The sequence below is a fragment of the Mirounga angustirostris genome, unplaced genomic scaffold, assembly GCF_029215605.1.
Source record: "Mirounga angustirostris isolate CCGP_5_RB_7025 unplaced genomic scaffold, mMirAng1.0.hap1 SCAF_6, whole genome shotgun sequence".
Classification (NCBI taxonomy): domain Eukaryota; kingdom Metazoa; phylum Chordata; class Mammalia; order Carnivora; family Phocidae; genus Mirounga; species Mirounga angustirostris.
In genome coordinates, this window is record NW_026991714.1 from 58093355 (window position 1) to 58111919 (window position 18565).

At 55.4% G+C, this 18565-nt stretch overlaps 2 protein-coding genes across 14 annotated transcripts in view; one reads left to right on the forward strand and one right to left on the reverse strand.

Annotated features, from left to right (window-relative positions):
• GPR161 (G protein-coupled receptor 161) overlaps window positions 1–18308 on the forward strand; it is a 58653-nt gene extending 40345 nt beyond the window's left edge. For all 6 annotated transcript variants that reach the window (XM_064594375.1, XM_064594374.1, XM_064594377.1 and 3 more), the window contains 4 exons: window positions 3403–3507; window positions 5082–5204; window positions 7060–8294; window positions 16018–18308. In XM_064594375.1, coding sequence (XP_064450445.1) covers window positions 3403–3507; window positions 5082–5204; window positions 7060–7325 — 494 coding nt within the window. In that variant the 3' untranslated portion in view covers window positions 7326–8294; window positions 16018–18308. The remainder of the gene's footprint in view (window positions 1–3402; window positions 3508–5081; window positions 5205–7059; window positions 8295–16017) is intronic.
• Window positions 15117–18565, reverse strand: part of DCAF6 (DDB1 and CUL4 associated factor 6) — a 135878-nt gene continuing 132429 nt past the window's right edge. For 7 of the 8 annotated variants that reach the window (XM_045877527.3, XM_064594372.1, XM_064594370.1 and 4 more), the window contains one exon: window positions 15117–15582. In XM_045877527.3, the coding sequence (XP_045733483.1) occupies window positions 15518–15582 (65 nt within the window). In that variant the 3' untranslated portion in view covers window positions 15117–15517. Of the gene's footprint in view, window positions 15583–17099; window positions 17250–18565 lie in introns of those variants that run through there. The other variant, XM_064594369.1, reaches the window with a different exon arrangement.

Sequence of the window (18565 nt, forward strand, 5' to 3'; positions counted from 1 at the left end):
TTTTGACCAGAGGAAAAAAAGAATGTCTACATACCCCGGATTTTAACCACTGAAGTGCCCATGCCCTGCCTGCCCCTGGCCAATTCCTGTGTCCAAGTACGCCTTGTGAGCCAGGACTGCATCCAGGGTCTGGTTTCGTTTCTCTGATTAACTTATTCCCATTTTGTAAATCACTTGTCTTCTAGGCAAAAAATATGACCTGCTTTATATTCCATGGAAGCCGGAATGGGGAAAGAAAAAGAACGAGGAAAGAGAATGGAGGAGGAGAGGGTAGCTAGCGCAAAAAGAAGCGTCTGCTTTTGGCCGAGGTTTTCCATGCAGATCACCTGGGACGGTGCTGGCGGAGGTCTTGCGGCCAGGAGAAGGGGCGGGAAACGGCAGCTGTGGTTTGGTTGGCGAGTCCAGGGCGGCCGGTGGCCGGCGCCCCGCCCCTCCGCGCCCCGCCCCGCGCCTCCGCGCCCCGCCCACACCGGGAACGCCCGCGGCCTTCTGGGCCTCGGTCCGTCTGGCTGAGCCCCGCCGGGCGGACCCTCCTCGGACGCCCCGTGTGGGCCTGGCTTGGATCCGCCCAGACTCCAGAACCAAAATCAGCTTCTGGGCCTCCTCCCTCAGTGCCCGAGCCCCGGTGGTCGCACAGGGAAAGAAGTAAGGGGAGATTCCTTCTAAAAGGAGCCACAAAGGACTGCAAGCTCTGTCTGGGTTTTGTTCCTTTCCACTTGGGTGGCCACCTGGGAAGTTTTAACCAAGGAATCCTCAGCGTGCTGTGAGCAAAGGCAGAGAGGAATTCCAGAAATATCTGGAGCTTCCCCGCTGACTCAGGGAGGCCAGGAGTTTGAGAAACACGTTGTCATGTTTATTTCATACACAGATTTCCACCATAATCAGTGGGTTTGTTAGCTCCAAGCTGAAGAAGTGCAAAGGCAAAGGTTTTCCCTAAGGTTTTTAAGTTTTTATCTGTCACTGAGCCACCAAAGTGCCTGCTGCCTGGGAGGCTCCCTGAGGAATGGAGATCTGGGTCAGCTCTGGAGCTGACATTGACTTCTAGTGCTGGAAGGTGAGCTGAATGCTCACACGTGGTCTGGCGAGGCCAGACCACAAATCCAGAGCTGACAGGTGGCTTCGGGTGATCAGGAGCCTTCAGGAGATAGGGCAAGCTGCCCTTCCAGCAACTCGTCCACCGGGTGACTCAGACCTCCATCCCAGGCAGGGCGGAGAGCCCAGGGCTCACCCCACCCCAGCCTGGGAGGGTGGCCTGGGCACCGTGGGAAGGCAGCCTCTACAAATGCCTGCCACCTGGTGCCCGAAGCTCCTGGAACTGGGTTAGGGCCTTTCTAGCAGTCCTCTGGAGAGAAGGATGCGGACACACACAGGAGAGATGCCTTGTTGCAGGGCCCCTTGGGGAGGTCGGGGTTGGAGGGAGGGAAGGCCACCCTGGGACCTTTGAGTTTCCCCACCTGCTCTTACACGTTCCATTCCTGGTGTCACCTTCCGGTGACTTCGGAGTGCCCGATTCAGCTCAGAACTGCAGGGCACTAGTGACTCTGAGTCACCCCAGGCTTGATCAGATCCCCGGGGCCTGTCACCTTTGTGCCTTTTTTATTTTAATTTTGTAACAGGGCTTGGATTGGGCCCAACCCGGTAGATGTGTTATTGTTTCGTGTGAAAAATCCCAGGGTAACTGCGCCCACTGTGGAGTGGTAAATGCCGGGTAAACACAGGACGGGGCAGGGCCGCCGGGCGGCCGGTTCCAGACCTTCCAGCCCAGCCACAGCGGTCTGGCTCAGACGACTCGTCCCGCTGCTGGAGACCAGGCCATGTTCTGGCTCTCACCGCAGCCTCAGAGACGTGTCCCAAACCCACCGCGGCCTCGGCCACCCCGGTCGGCAGTGCCTGGCCCCCCGCGGGCCCCTCCCCAGGCCGGGCTTCCTGCCGAGCCGTGGTCACGGGCTGAGGCCAAGGCCCAGGATGGGGATGAGCGCGTGCGGGGTCTTCTCTGGCCCCAGTCCACTCCACCAGCGCGCTCCGCACGAGCGCAGTTCCCCAAGCTCACGGACGGGTGATTCGGAGAGAAGCCTGCCCTTCTCGTCTCCTCCTGGACTCCGGGGAAGGAAGGGAAGCGTGCTGTCCATCACCTCGAACCCTCGGAAGGCTCCGGGCGAGAGTAAAGAACAGAGTCCCGTCCGGTCTGTAGGCAAACCGCGGGGGAGAGTGGGTGCTCATTCAGTCCAGGCCAGGGGGGTTTGACTTCGTGTGCCGCAGCTTTAACTGCCAACAGCTCCTTCCCGTGACCTCTGTGGTCTCCATGGAGTCGTTATTCTCTCAACTTTCTCAGGGGACTCAAGTAAAATTTTTTTTTTTTTTAATTCTTAAGCTTCCTCCATTGTCTCTTCTGAGATCCATTTTTTTCTCTTTTCTTTCTTTCTTTTGTATTCCTTCATCTCTTTCAAGCTAATGCCTTTCCCTGAGCGTCTAGTAACCTTGGCCTTCCTCCATGTTGGTGGCGAGGCCCTGGGAGCGGGCGGGGGCCCTGCGTGGGGGCGCACGAGGCCCATTGACTGTGGCGCTTTGGCCACTCGACCGCCCCTGAAAGGGTTCTCACTCTCCTGGCCAGGTTGCGGGAACTGAGGGATGGGGGTCCTGCTGTTCACTCTGTGGCCTGTCACTGCGCCCGCAGTTTAGCTGGTGTCGCCTCAGCCGTGGCGGGGGTCTCTGAGGCCGGCCCTGGGTTATCCCCTCCTGCCAACAAGGGGCCCGAGCTCCTGAGCCTGGGCTGGGCAGAGTGGTGGACGGGACCCGCCACTGCCTACGGAGACTTTCTGTCCAGCCCCACCTGCTGCAGAGGCTCCTGGGCCTCCAGGTCCTGGGCTTTGGAGGGCACTGCGTGAGAACTGGCCTCCACCCAGGCCTCCCCAGCCGCCGGCCTCCGCTCCCTGGGTCAGGCCCCCTGTCCTCACCTTCCGGCTTGTAGGCATTCTCTCCCACTTTGCGGTTTGCGCCTCTTGAAAATTCCTTCCCCGTATTCAAGTGGGATCTCAGGAGGTCACGGTGCACCCACATCCCATGTTTAACTGGAAGGCCATCTCCCAAGACCACGCGCCGCACGTTTTCCCTGCCACCTGCCTTCTGGCGTGTGGTGGTGGTGTGAGAGTTTCATCTTCGGGGGCCCGGGGAATCCTGTCACAGGGCAGACACCCCCCCCACCCCCGGGATAGGAACAAGAGGCAGAGAGGGGAAAGGGCAGCTGGGGACTCCCGATTCTGCCATGGGTTGAGAGCCCGGTGTGCCAGAGACAGAGGACAGGGGAGGCGGTGGGGAGGCCGGTGGGGACGACCGAAGAGGGAGGGTCCGTGGCCGCCTCGGCGGGACCTGGGCTGTGCTGATGGTGCCGACTTTACCTTTCAGACCTGGGCCTGTCCCCCCACCTCACTGCTCTCATGGCAGGTGGACAGCCCCTGGGGAACAGCAGCAGCACGGGGGACACTGGGTTCAGCTGCTCCCAGGACTCAGGTAAGTGTCCCACCTGCCGCGTGGCCCGGTGCCAGGCTAGCAGCCGGTGGGCGGGCCCCGAGCATGGGCCTCTCGCCGTGGCCTTCAGCTTGCCAGCATTTCGGGGCCTTGGTTTCCCCCTATAGAGCATGGGGACTTGGGTGCCGCTCTCCCCCACACAGGGCTGTTGTCAGATCCCAGTGAAGTGAAACCCTTGGAAAAGTAGCCGTGCTGGCGACCATGAGCTGTTGCTGCTGGTGTCAGACCGGCGGCCGCGACCGGCTCTCTGTGTCTGACGGGCCTTTTCCGAGCTGTGTTCTCTTGGGCAACATGCTCAATCTCTTTCTAAGCCTGGGAGCATCCCCGTTTGTGAACTGGGGGGGTCCTCCCTCTATCAGGGGCAGTCCCACCGAGATCACACTCTCTCGTCACCATCCTGGCAAGCCCTGGGCCTGCCCTTGAGAAACTTGGTCTCCCTGAAGAAACACATCTCCAGCGCAGATGCTCCCCGTACCCCCCCGCCCAGGCGCTGCCCCCCAGGGGATCCTGCAGGCCGGAGCGCCTCCTTCCGGCCGCTGCTTGCTGCCCTGGCGAGAGGCAGGTGGGCGGGGGCCTCCGCTCTGCATCCGGGGGCGAGTCTGTGCCCACGAGCTGGGCCGACGGCAGCGGGGAGCCTGTGAAAACTCATCTTTGCCCTGACCTGTTTGTCCCGGCCTCAGCCAGTGTCATGGAACTCTGGGGTAGGTCGCGGGCTGACACCAAGACCCGGCCTTCTGTCGTGGGCAGTTTTCCCTGGAGGCAGGACGTTCCCTGAGAATGTTCTGTCACCTGTCAGCTGGTGGGTTGAACCGCTGGTCCGCCGGCCCCTCTCACCCCGAGTCCCTCGTGCGAGGCCGTGGTGTCCTCTCAGCCGGTCCTGAAACAGCAGGAGGACCCCGGGGCTGCCCCGTCTTCCTCGTTTCCGGAGCACTAAGGCCTTCAAGGGTTGCAAGCTGGAGATGGAACAAGGCTGGTCCCAACATTCGCCCCAGGGTCCGGCCAGGGTCCCGTCTCAGCCCGGAGCCCCCCACCCCTGCTTCGCCCAGCTCTCTCTAATGGGACCCCCTGCCTCTCTGCCTTTGTTTCCCCACTCTTTTGGGGGGTATATTTTTCAATTCTTTTTTGATCCCCAAAGGACTCTCTATTTGCAAGTTTTAAATGTTTATTTAGCACAACATATTTTAACAATGATGGAAATTCAGACCGTAAGAAGAATCCTCAGAACGCAGAGCTCCTTGTCATGGGGCCCTGCCGCCCCCTCCCCTCCGTCCCAGGCCTGGCTCAATGCCCTGAGTCACTGTAGTTGTGGCACATAACCTGCTGTCTGGGGAACACGGCTGTGTTTCCTGTGTCTGAAGCAGCCCCGGGGCTCCGGCTGCAGCTACCCCGAAATGAGGTGATGCACCCAGTGTTTCTTGGACAAATGCTGCAGGCAGGAGTTGCACCTGTTGGCGGGATTGAACACATGGGAGAGAGGGGGCAGGGGGGTGGAGAGAGGTGGAGAAGGAGGACCTTGCTTCGCCAGTTCTGTGTGCACAACCCACGCTTGGTTTTAGGAACAGACGTGATGCTGCTCGAGGACTACACATCTGATGACAACCCTCCCTCCCACTGTACTTGCCCCCCCGCCAAGAGAAGGAGCTCCGTGACCTTTGAGGATCAAGTGGAGCAAATCAAAGGTGGGTGTGTGCTGATGCTTCAGGGCCGCCTGGGGGGACAGGCATGGACCTGGGCAAATTCCCTGGCTCAGCCCTGCTCCCATCCCCAGCATCCCAGGCCTCCGGCCTTGCCCCCCCGCCCCCGCCCTGCTTGCTCCCAGCCCCGCCCGTCACACTTGGCCTCAGGCCTCCCACTGCTGGAGTGGGAAGGTGGGAAGGGAGGGGCTGTTGAACTCTAGGTGGACACACACACACACACACACACACAGATCCTGATTCCCATCTCTTTCCTCGGGAAGCTGCCGGATTGTGTAAAAGTCTGAGCCCTCTGTAGTTTCTCTCCTTTCTGGGTCAGGCGTGGGCAGAGATCTGAACTTGCCCACTCTGAGCCCCGCTTCCTCACATGGGAAATGGAAGCAGTGGCCCCCCAAGTGTTCCTAGATCAGCAGAGGCTGCCGCTGCGACCATCCCCCCGTGACCATCCGTTGGCCCTGGAGTCGATGAGGGCCTGAGAGTTCCGTGAACAGAATGAGCTCTGTGGCGCCCGTGCTTTTCTCCCACCTGTCCTGATTCCAGCCCCAGCCCCCAGTCGCCTCTGGATGGGAAACCAGACCCTCCGTTCCAGAGGCAGCTTGGTGCTAGGGTTGGAATCAGGACAGGTGGGAGACAAGTGTTGGGGTCTGGTTTCCCATCCAGACACGCTGATCAGAAGAGGGACGGGGGACTGTGCAGAGTGCCCATGGAAGGAAGGTCCTCTCTGCTCCGAATCCCAGCATGCGAGGACAGCCACCAGCACGACGGGTGTGGACATGGTGTCAGGGACTCAGGGATGCTGACTGTGACAGGAAGGGAGAGCCCTGTCAGAGCCTTGGGTTGGCGGTGAATCCCAGGTTTTCTCCCAGCCAAATTGTGGGGCAGTCACAGTGGTCAGAGAGACAAAGTAGACTCCAGGACAGAGTCTGGCCTACAGCCTCGTGGGCTTTATCATATTTTACCCCTGGAAATAAAAAAGGAGTGACTCCTTCCCTGATCCGCCCAGCCCACCTAGGCCAGTCTGGCTGCATCAGGCCTGCTTAGTGGGGATGGCAGTTGTGAGGGCCGCCTGTCTGCAGCCAGAGAGGAACACAGGGGAGAGGGGCTGGGGGAGGCCACGTGTCCCTCCCCTCTTCCTTCATCACGTGTGTGAAGCACGCCGGGGCTGGCTGCAGATTCCCCGAAATGGATGACACAGGGAGTGTTCATCACGTGGGGCAGAAGTTGCCCCCTCTCCAGAAAATGTGAGGGGTAGGGGATGAACTGCCCCCCCCCCCCAATGGCAGGGGACAGATGGGCAGCCAGGGCAGTAATAGTAAGGCACTGGGTGTGAGGTTGAAGATTCGCTGTCTCTGTTGGTGTGAGTTGTCAGGGCTCCTAATCCTGGGTGGGGCGCGGACCTTGATGTTACTTCCAACCTTGAGGTTCTGGCTGGCGTGAGCCAGTGTGGCCAGGAGATAGGCATTATATAGTTCTAGGGAGCTGAAGTACCAGAGAATTCTTTGAGAGGTGTGGAATTTTGAATATCATTACTAGGAAGTATTTATCAAGCCTCTCTTGTGGGCCAGACCTAGGGGTCTCAGAGAATTGCTTAATGATCACAGTTTCCTGACCCTAGGAAGAGGTGCCCCGTGACCTTCTCTCTGTAGGTGAGGAAGCAGGTCAGTTCCACGCCTCCCCAGGTAGGACCTGGGACGTCAGGGATTCGAGCCTAGGGAACGTGGCCACAGAACCCACGCCCTCGGTTTGCGCCGCCCCCTCCCCGGGCCGTGAAGCATCCGCGGGCACATTCCCCGTAGTCGCGGCTCGCAGTTCTCGGCTAACCTTTCTGCTTCCCCCTCAGATGCCGCCAGGAACCCTGTTCTTCACGTGAAAGCCGAAGTGCACGAGTCCTTGGACAGTTATGCGGCCAGCTTGGCCAAAGTCATAGAGGCCGAAGCCAAGATCAAGCTGTTCGGGGAGGAGGCGTTGCCCGGGGTTCTGGCCGCAGCACGGACGGTCCCGGGGGCCGGCTTCGGGGGCCGCCGAGGCAGCAGGACTCTTGCGGGTCAGAGGCTGCAGCTGCAGAGCATCGAGGAGGGAGACATTTTAGCTGCAGAACCGCGATGAGGGCCTCAGGGCGGACTGGCCCACAGAGGGGCGCCCCGGGGAAGGATATCTGGGGCGCAGCCACCCGGAAAAACGCTGACCACGGGGTCTTGTGAGAGCGCCCGCCGGCTCCGGGTGGGCCCTGGCGATGGGACCAGAGACGTCGGAGGCTCCAGGGCAAGCAGACGGAGGTGTGGCCATGACTTTTTGGGAGGGGGTAATGGAAGGGAGACTAGGGACCGTGGCTTGGAAGGAAACGGCCGCGTGGGTTACTTCCTCTACTCCAGGACGTCCAGGGGCAGCCGGGCACTGTCCCAGAGGTCTCGGGAGGTAAGCCCTTCGCGGTGCTCCTGGAAGAACGGCACTTCTTCCTGCTAGAGCAGGACCGTCCCCTGCGCATCCGCGTGGTTGGTGCAGGCCACCCTGAATGCTCCCCGGAGGAGAACCTGGGAGCAGAGCTTCTCGCAGGGGCTTCCACGCCTCCATCCTGGTGGGGACCTTGCAGTCATCGGGGGCCGCCTGCTGGTGCTAGTGGGGGCGGCGCGGCCCCGGGGCTGCTGTCACTGGGGATGGGGCCGCCCTGCCCCCCTCCCTATTGACTGATGCTTTGGTATTTAAAAAGAAGGGAGCAACCACTATACAAGACACGAGGAAGGAGCAGGTGCCAGATGTTTCATTTCGAGAACTAAAAAAATAATGCATTTGGTTAGGGCCCCCGCCCCCCATCTTCCCAAGCGGGAGCGGGGCTGTGGTGCCCAGCTGGGCGGGGAAACGGAGCTGCTGTTCTCCCGGGAGGGCGTCCCCTTCGCGCAGGGAGGCCTGGCGCCCGCTTGCTCGTGGTGTCCACCGCCCAGAGCAGCCGGCTTGCGGGCCCCGGGCAGCGTGCCACAGGACGGCGGAGAAAGGCGCTCCGCCGACGCTCTTGGCCCAGCTCCTCCTCTTGGACCCTTTGGGACTTCGTGTCACTTCTCGAGCCATCCGGAAAGTGGGGTAAGGGGGTGGGAAGATCATGTACCGCTGTGGTCTTTGATGTCCTCGGCATCTATAGTGGGGGGGGGGGAACCCTCGGGCCAACGCGGGCACAGCTTTGATGGCGTCTGACGGCCGAGCGCAGCCCTGCGGGCGCCGTGTATGAGCTCGCCCGGCCCGGGTGGAGCGGGCGGGGTGGGGTGGGGCTCCCCGAAGGCCGACCCCTCGGACGCAGAAGCGGAGCGCCGGGAGTGTGAGCTGTCCGGTTAGGGCTTGCCCGGCCCCCCTTTGAGGTGGGACAGCAGTAGCGCAGGGGCGACGTGGGAAGCCGCCCTCCCCGCCTTCCGAACTCGAGGGCGTCGGTAGAGGGCAGGCCCCCAGGAGATGCAGCTACTCCAGACGGCACGTTCCCTCTGTGGTGGTGCCTTTGGCGCCTCGCCAGCTCCTGGTGACATGTCGTCCTTTTGCCGTCTGGCGAGAAGCCCTTTCCCGCGGCGTGGGGCTTGCTGCCTTCGTGGCGCCCGCGCCCATCACCAGTGCTCCCGGTCGGCTGGGCGCCCCGCGGGGGTCTAGGTTCGGGATGTGGGGGGTGGTGGAGGCTTTTCCGGAGGAGCGGAGGGTAGCTGCACCCGTGGGCTCTGCTCCCGCTCCCGGGGGGCATTCCTAAACCTGAGGGCATTTTTTTAAAAGATCTTATTTATTTGAGAGAGAAAAAGAGGGAGAGCGAGCGTGAGCAGGGGGAGGGGCAGAGGGAGAAGCAGGCTACCCGCTGAGCGGGGAGCCCGACTCGGGTCTCGATCCCAGGTCCCCGGGATCATGACCTGAGCCGAAGGCAGACGCTTAACCTACTGGGCCACGCAGACGCCCCTCCGAGGGCATTTTCTGTGCTCTGCGGGTATGTATTTCTCCGTACACTTGTCCGGTAAAGGGACCATATCCTGACCGACTAAGATGCCCGGAGATGGCCTTTGCCTCTAGGCTGCAACAGCCGGGCGGCTTGCCCCTTACGCCTTCTTGAGAGCAGCACATTAGCTTGCAAGCGGGGGTGAAGGGGAGCTTCCCCAGGACTGCACAGGCCGGGCTGGAGGGAGTCTTGAGACCCCGAGTCCCCACTGGCAGATCCCAGACCAGCTGGGGTCCGCTAGGGTTTCGTCTGAGCCTGTCCAGAGCTAGCACGCTTCACAGAGCCCCCGCCTTCCCTGTTTTCTGCGGACACTGCCCGACGCGGCGCATGCGCTCCGAGCAAAGCGCCGGGCTGGGCGCGGGGCAGAAGCCCTAAAGCGTTCCGCTCGTTCCGCTCGTTATCACGCAGGGAGAGGCCTGGCGGAGCGAGATGCCGAGAAATGGCAAAGTCAGGTCCTCTTACTCTTCAGCGGAGGGAGGCATTTCCAGGTAGGGGACTTAGGGACGGAGGGGACCGTCTGAGCCAAGCCGCGGAGGATTTCGGGCAGCTAGAACCACAGTTTGCCTATTCAGGAATTCCAGTCTGCCTTGATGCAGCCTTAGAGTTAGAGCGAGCAAGAGCGAGTGAGGAAAGGAGGAGCACGGGAGGGAGGCGGTGAGGAGAGGAAGAGGCGGAAATCCGCACACTTTCTCAAGTTCCCCTCCCTCCGTGTAGAAGGTCAAAACCCCAACTGCCCCCACCAAACCCGGCGTGCCAGCTTTATCCTGGGCAGCCTGAGGCCTTCCTAGGGGACACTGGGCCACACGGTCGCTTAAGAATCTCAGTCCTGCGGGCCCCGGTTTTGACAGGCCCACGTTGAGGGCTGTTGCCCATCTTTGCCTCTCTTATTGAAGCTGCCACTTGACCGGGTCCCTGTGCTGTGCCCCGGATGCCAGGCTTGGGGGGCCTGGGGGCGCACGCTCCCGAGCACGCGGCGCTGGGGCGTTCAGGGCCCCGACACTAGGGGGCAGCAGTGGGGCTGTGCGCCGTGGGCCGTGTCTGGCCGGGAAGAGAAGGGTGCGGCTGAACGCCGGTTCGCTCCCCGCGGAGCCGGTGCCCCTGCAGCCCGCAGCCTCCGGAGCCCCGGCCGGCAGCTCTATTCCGTGCGAGACCCGCTGCGCGCAGCGTCTCCGATGGGCGCTGGGGCGGGAGGGCCGGCGGCGCAGCGTTCTCCAGCCCCATTGCGGGAGCCGCGGTGCGGCGCTGCGCGGAGCCGAGCGAGCCGGGAGACTGCCGAGGGATTTGCAGCCTTGAGGCCGTTCGTGGTGGGACCGGAGAGCGTCGGAAAGAGCGCTGATACGGAGGAGATCTTAGGACGTGTTCCGACTTGACGACGGGACGCTTCTCCCATCCGGACAGGAGGCCCTTGAGATGCTTGTCGTTAGAGACAGTCTCTGGATGGACCACAGGGTCTGCCCATGTCGAGCGGTCAGCCTGGAGCCCCGGCCGCCCTCCTGTCCACGGAACCGGGGAGGGTGACGCGGCTACGAAAGGGCGAGCGGGGGGTGGGAGGGCGCAGCAGGCTCTGGGTCCCCATCCCGCGCTGCCGCTTCCGAGGCGGGCAGCCTTGGGCCCCTCAGTCTTGCATCGCGGTTGTCTCATCGATACGACGAGGTGTGCAATGTCTTCCTCTGTGGGGACGCGGAGTCCAGGTGGGCCCCCTCCGAGGTGACCCTGCGGATCGCAGCGTCCTGCGCGGTACCTGGAGCTGAGCCCCCCGGTGGCTGCCCGGTCGCGGCAGGTGGGTGCGTTAGTCTGGTTTTAGGGGCATCTCCAGGACAGGAAGTGAAACTCTGGCGAGGATAACTGTTATCCGGGATAGGAGGTGCTGGGGTTGTTGCCATGGGAATTGTGTCTTCTGGGAAGGGGGATATGGCGAGGCAGGAGAAGGCAAGAGAAAGGGAGGATAGGGTGAAGTAGCGTTTGGAACTTAAGAGATCTGAAGGAGCAACAATGAGCTTTTCTGTTAATGGCAATCAAAGATGATGGGCCCCTGGGGGCCTGCTGGAGAGTCCCAAGCCAGGGCACGAGTTCAGCCTTGACCTCCCTTACAGCCCCTGCGACGGGACCTGGGTGCTAAGGACAGCTCTGTCCCCCAGTGATAGTGACTGCTTGGCCGGGGGTCTCGGGCTCACAGAGTCCTTTGATCCTCCAAGCCCCTGTGGCAGGAGGCCATACAGGGATGGGAGTCCACGCTGGTACCCACAGTATATGCAGAACCCCAGGCGAGTCCCATGGAAGACAGAAGGGACTCACAATTTTCACTCTAAAGCAAAGGAAAATGGCTGTCATATGTGACTGTAGGAGGGGACAGAGCCTGACCACCCTTCTGGGCTGAGGAGCGGGGACACACAGAATCCAGGGAGAGAAGCCTAGGGATTGTCTGACCTCCCAGAGTGCATTAAGCCAGAGTCTGGGTCAAATGCCAGGTCTTGGCCATGGGACTGAGAAGGAGCCAACTTGCAACTTTGCAGAGGAGGAGGAGAAAGGGAGGAGGTGGAGGGATACTTAGAAGTCCTCATTATTAGAATAGGCTAGCTGGGCTCAGTAGGTGGGTAGAAACTGTTGGAGACCAGAGAGCTGGGGAGCCTGGATTATCGGCTTCCCAGACCTAAAAAAAACCAAAAAACAAAAAACGGCAACCCAAGGAAAGTGATTGGATTTATTTGAAAGATTTCAAAGCACAGACTCAAATCTGCATAAGATTACCAAGAGCACAATTTTGCTCAGTGTTATTTATTATTTTTTTTTAAGATTTATTTGACAGAGAGAGATACAGCGAGAGAGGGAACACAAGCAGCGGGAGTGGGAGAGGGAGAAGCAGGCTTCCTGCCGAGCAGGGAGCCCGATGCGGGGCTCGATCCCAGGACCCTGGGATCATGACCCGAGCCGAAGGCAGACGCTTAACAACTGAGCCACCCAGGCGCCCCTTACTCAATGTTATTTTTAGGAGAACGTAATACACAAAGCTGTGTTCTTTTCCCTCAGAATTTTCCTGAATAGTATTAACGGCTTAGGAATTAGAAGCCATTTCTGGTTTTCCTTGTCACACCACCATTTTGAAATATCCCAAGTCACAGGTAAGTGAGCCCCTCCTGGATGAAAAGACAGCCCCACAGGGATCACGGGCCTGGGCAAGCATGGCCACCCCGAGTGCTGCGGAGCGAGCCTGTTTGGTGGGAAGCAGGTCTGTCACTCTGGTGTGGATACGCTAAGAGACAGGAGTTCTGGGCTGTGTTCTGATAATGGACCCCTGGATGCAGAAGTTGTTAAAAACCTTCAAAGCAAAACAAAAGCAAGCTAATCCTGAAATATATTTCACTTGAAGTTTTTGGATGGTTTTTTTTTAAGATAAGAAAAATGCTTAGGATTATTATAAATCATAATATTTATAAATGAGTAAAATATATTTAGACTAGTTTTGTCTACCTGATTAAATATCTGTTTTGGTACATGTATAGCTGTGGAAATTGTGGATTTGTACTTGGGCTGTGGACTTTCTGAATGTGTCCCCCTTGACCCACTGTGTGCAGCCACATCCTCGAGTGCAGCCTCCCTTCTGGTAGGCTTACAAGGGGAAGGAGACAGAGCAGGAAGGAGCTGATGGCTGTAGAACTGGGAGGTGGCGATGTCCACACCACACTCACCTCAGTACATCCATCCATGTGCTGTTCATAAATTCCTCGAAGACAATTAAATTCAGAGACTGTTATTAAATGACTTAGCATGACCCAGAAATACAGAACACTCTCATTTTTATTTAAGATTTTTTTTTTAAAGATTTTACTTATGTATTTGAGAGAGCGAGAGAGAGAACATGAGCAGGGGGGGAGAGGGAGAAGCAGGCTCTCCCCTGAGCAGGGAGCCCAACATGGGGCTCAATCCCAGGACCCTGAGATTGTGATCTGAGCCAAAGGCAGACGCTTAACCCACTGAGCCACCCAGGCACCCTATTTTTTAAAGATTTTCAAGAAATCTCTACATGCAACATGGGCTCAAACTCACAACCCCAAGATCGGAGTCACCTGCGGTTACCGCCTGAGCCAGCCAGGCACCTCCTAACCCAAGGTTTTTAAAGGAGGTTTAAATGGGGGTGGGGCGGGGGGTGGGGCCTGCTGTTTCTCCCCTGGCTCATACTCTCTCAAATAAAAAAAATCTTAAAAAAAAAAATAAAGGAGGCTTAATGAACACCAACCCACTCTCTAGATGTCTGTCCCATAACCAGAGGCAAAGGGTGGGGGGCAGGTTGCCAGTGAAACTCAGCAACCTCCAGGCACAAAACCTACCACCTTTACCTGACCACCTCACCTGCCACCACTGAGATCATAATCCTGGGTCCAAGCTGCAGCTGAGCCCCAGGGTCCAGCTGTGGGACCGGCTGGGGCCTCCCCAACATACAGGGAGTTGGGAAGTGTCAACGCTGCCTCTAGAATGTTTTCTCTTTGCTGCCTCCTTGACTGCTTGTCTGGCCTGCCCGCTCCTTTTTAACACACAGTACCCACACTCTGCAAAATTAACAGCAGGGGACCTAACTCCTTTGACAAATACCATTAAATTAAAAAAAAAAAAAAAAGTAAGTTTTAAGGTTCCCAGCAAAACGGAGCAGAAAGGTCAGAGTTCGCATGTACCCTCTGCCCGCCCCCCAGGCCCCCCTACTACCGACGTCCTGTGCCAGAGCGGACAGTACAATTTTGATTTTCTTCTGGGCTCTTCTGGCCAAAGAGCTACTACTCCTTGACCTCGCTGAGCCCTCCAGTAGCCTCTGCCCCACCCGCCTTCCAGCACCTCCCTACAGCATCTCCGTTACTGTTTTATTACAGGGCAAGAAATGACGTATGTCCTGTGCGCTTCCAGTGGTCATTTTAGTTGTTCCGTGAAGCCCTTCAAACTCTGTGGCTTCGTGGGGTCCTAACACAGCCCCAGGACACAGGTGGTACAAATAGGATTACCCGCACTGTAGAGAGGAGGAAACAAGCCCAGAGAAGTCACATGGCTTAAGCAGATCCCATAACTCATTGGTAACCAGAAACTAAGACCCTGGTACTTTCCAGAAGTCATGCAGTGGCCCTGTTTGGCTAAAGCTCCTTGACCCCACTGAGCCCTCCAGTAGCCTCTGCCCCACCCACCTTCCTTTTCCCTTTGACCATTTACCACATTTCCTAATGTGAAAACATATGTGCCCTGTCTAGGGTGAGAGCCAGATTCTGAAGTCCAACTGAAGTTACTGAGCCAACAGAAGAGTTCTTTGCCCTCTATCCAAAAAGCCAATCTGCCTTCTCTCAGTAGCAGGTGTTCCTGGCCTTGCAGCCAGCCTGTGGGAAGGGGCGGTGCCGGCTCTCCATGCAGCACAGGGATGCTTTGCCTGGCCCCCCCATGAGTCCTGCACGGCCCAGCTGGAGAAAAGCACGGCACTTTGGGAGAGGGGAGGGAGGATGATGGCAGGGTTAAGTCTACAGCAGCATTTCAGCTCCGAACCCCCAAGCTACAGGCCTGGGTGGAGTCGGACACTAGAGTAAAGGAAGACCCGGAATCCTAAGACTGGATGGTCAACAGCTTTCAGTTGAAATCTAGAAGTTAGAGAGGGGAAGACCGGAAGCCAGAGCTTCCAGAGCTCCATCATGGGAGCTAGCCGCAATGCTCTGTGCTTACTGCTGGAAGCCAGACCCCTGTACTTGGGTAGAGAGGTACTGCTAATCGTGACAGACGGTGACTGGAAGTGAAGATAACATGCTGTGTAAAGAGAAATGAAAAAAAGCTCCTCTATGTGATTCTATCACACAGAAGCCAAAACAGAAAAGGTTATCAAGTCTAGAAAATAGAGAAAGAGCCTTATGTTACCGAGAAGACCAGAAAACGTGGGTGAAGGTAGTAAAGCATGAAATAAAAAGTCATATTCAGGATATCTTAAAACAACCAACTTCTTTAATTAGAAAGCAACAAACATGCAAATGGCAAGTGTAGAAATTTATTTGAACCAACATTTTCACTATAATGAAAATTACTCTTCCACATTGATCCAAGCTCTCATATCTGAAGGTTAGGGAAAATATTGCACTTTGCATTTTCTAGCACTCCTCACACATGGCAAAAAGTTTTTTAAACATTTTGCTAGTTTTGTTTTACACACTCTTCCAAATTCATGCACACAATCATTCCAAACCAATGTTAGGTTATCCCGAAAAAAGGGAAAACTCCAAAACACCATAACCTTAAAATTGCACTAAAGCTCTGTAAAGAAAAAAATAGAATAAATGTCTCCTACAAATTTCAGAACATCTAAGTGCTTGCCAATAACAGTTGGTTATTCCTCATCCTCATTTTCATTCTCCTGACCAGAGCCTTCTGATCTGTCACCCTCCAAACGGTCTGCAAAACATATATGACACCCACAAGAAGAAATGCTTTTAGTATTATAATTGAAAGAACTTTCAATACCTTTTAGTTAAAACTGATTAAAATGTATACAGCCCAACACATCATCATGTAAAAATCAGTTCACTTCTGTGTGTAGATAAGTTAGTTTTTGCCGCTAAAAACAAATAAAAAACGAGTAAACAGAGCACTGTAACTTTGAATATGCATGTAATTCTAAACCTATAAAAACTAAAAAGAAAAACCCTAGGGATCTTGATATATCACGGTCTACTGCAGTGGTTTTCAAGCCGTGTTCCTTGGAGTCCAGGAGCCTAAGGAGGTGTATCATGCCACCAGAAAGACTGAGGGGAGGCTGTGGGGGAACCTGGGGACCATTCTTGAGGATCTGTGTGTTTAAAGATTTTTTAAATATCTGCTATGTTCCAGGCGTTGTGCTAAGAACGGTGGCCAAAACAGACACGTGGTCTCTGCCCTCAAGGAGCTTATCTAGATTAACCACTCAAGTGAAAATATAACTATAAACTGGTGAGTGAACACGGCATGCTCTCTCCAGCTTTCACGATTTATCCTTGCTGTTCCTCTGCTTGGGACACTCGCCCAGTTTTCCAGCTATAAAGGTTCTGCTTACTCATCTCAATACAACTATTATCCCCTTTGTGAAATGTTTCCCAGACTTTTTCAAACATCCAACCTGCAGAATGATGAACTCCTTCCTCTACACTCTAGACTCTCTGTGTCTATTGTGCAACGAAGATCCTAACTGCAGGGACATTTATTTGCGTGTCTTCTTACAGACCAGACCTCAAGGGCTTTTTGAGCTCCTGCGAGGGTAGGAGTTTTTTCTTTTTATCTTATATCCTCAGAGCCTCGTACAGGATGTTCAGGGACGGTTTATGAAATAAACGCATAGAAGTTTTACTGAGATCAGATATGTCACATTAGGGTATGTAGAGAAGGCAACAGTATAAAAGGATGAGGATGGAGCCCATTCGGCCAAGAAGCATTTGCCCAAGGCAACGTGGAAAATACAAAGGTTAAACATGGGGGGAGGGCTGAGCCCCACTGTCAACTGCGAGAAGACTGAATCCTGAAATTTGATTACCTACAGAGGCTTAAACTCTCTCACTGGATCTTAAGTCAACAATACCAAGAGCAGTAGACAGAAGAGACTATATATTTATTGTTCAACTGAACTGGACTAAATCCCCTCTGTGCAGACTCCATTTCAAAGCCAAACTAATGAGATGATGTATGTGTATATGATTTACAACCTAAATTATACAAATTTTAGCTATCATCATTATTACATAAGTGTTCAATACACATTTGCAAAATAAGTGAACAAAAACAAGATTTGGATAGACCTTCATATATCACCAAGGAATCTAAACACAGTGGAAGAATCGCTGATCAATAAAAGGCTACCTAACGAATGTTAATATAAAAGAGATGACATTCTTTTTATTGTGTGATATACTTTCATGAGAGAATAAAACATGAGGTTGCTATCAGCTTAAGTAGATTACCATGAATGGGAATCCTGGATATGACTGACTAATTCAACAAACCTATTCCTGTCACGTCGGAAGCATGAGGAAGCAGGTCACACTATTTCTTTCAAAGTGTGTAGGGTTCTTATCCAAATTCCTTTTGTCACACTATGAATGAAGATGGGGAAATGGAGGGTTAACAAGAATTGTCTCAGCCTTTAAATCAGGGAGTTTAGGGTAGACATTAGGATTCTGCAGAGTCCAGGGGCGCCTGGGTGGCTCAGTGGTTAAGTATCTGCCTTCAGCTCAGGTCATGGTCCCAGGGGTCCTGGGATTGAGTCCCGCATCGGGCTCCCTGCTCGGCAGGAAGCCTGCTTCTCCCTCTCCCACTCCCCCTGCTTGTGTTCCCTCTCTCGCTATCTCTCTCTGTGTCAAATAAATAAAAAAAATCTTAAAAAAAAAAAAAGGATTCTGCAGAGTCCAAAGCAAGCCATAAGGAGACAAGTGAGGGCCAAGAGTGTCTAATACAGGTCAGTGAATAACGGACAGTGGCTTCCAGAATGAGGAAGAGGGCAGAATAATTGTTCTTTTCTCAAACCCATCTCAACCAATTGCTGCACAGTCCTCTCTCTCAGAATGGAAACCCAGTTTCTACGAATAAATTAAATGCAATCTTTTGTTCATGAAGTGCTACACCTCTGAGGCAGGAGAACTGCAAAGCAGCTCAATGCTGACACCAATCTCTGGTTGGCAGTTACAGACCGAGGAGGTCTGAGAAACACCCTTCTTTTAAATGAAAACTGAAAATAAGAGTCGCTTCTACATCAGGAGACCCACCTCGAAAAAGCCATAGACCCTAACTAACCAATGGGTTAGTTACAACCAGGCACAGTTAGCAAAAAAGGGAAAACTCCACATGTAGCCATGCCCCTTCATCTTCCCCCTTTAGAAACAGCCCCCACCCTCGGCCTCGTGGCAGACAGCCTGTCCTCTGCTTTCCTGAGCCACTGCTGGGCAGTGGATTCGATAAACTTCTAGCTCCTTTGTTCTGCCTCAGGTGGATACTTTCACTGCCCGTGCCACCGGCTTCCACCCAATCTGCTTCATCCCACATTTGGGGGCCCCCATCCCATCGAGAGAGACACCACATTTAGACACCATAGTCTTTAGTGAAGTATTCATGAGAATGACTTTGGTTGGTTTTTGGAAAATGCAAAAGCTCAAGCCCTATTTAGATAAAATGAGTGAAAATCTTCAGGGGGTAGGACCCAAGTGTTTGCAGCTGAAAAAGCCCGACAGAGGATCTGTAGTGCAGCCTTCATTAAAAATCACAGCTCTACCAGGAAGGCGCCGCCCCGAATCTATTCCCTGGACTTCCCAGGAAGCCTTGTGGAGTAAGGAGGGGCTGGACTATTCCGTGGCTAGCCTGCGCCTGCAGGATCACAGTCCGTTACTAACTCTCCTCGACTGTGCACACGTGATCA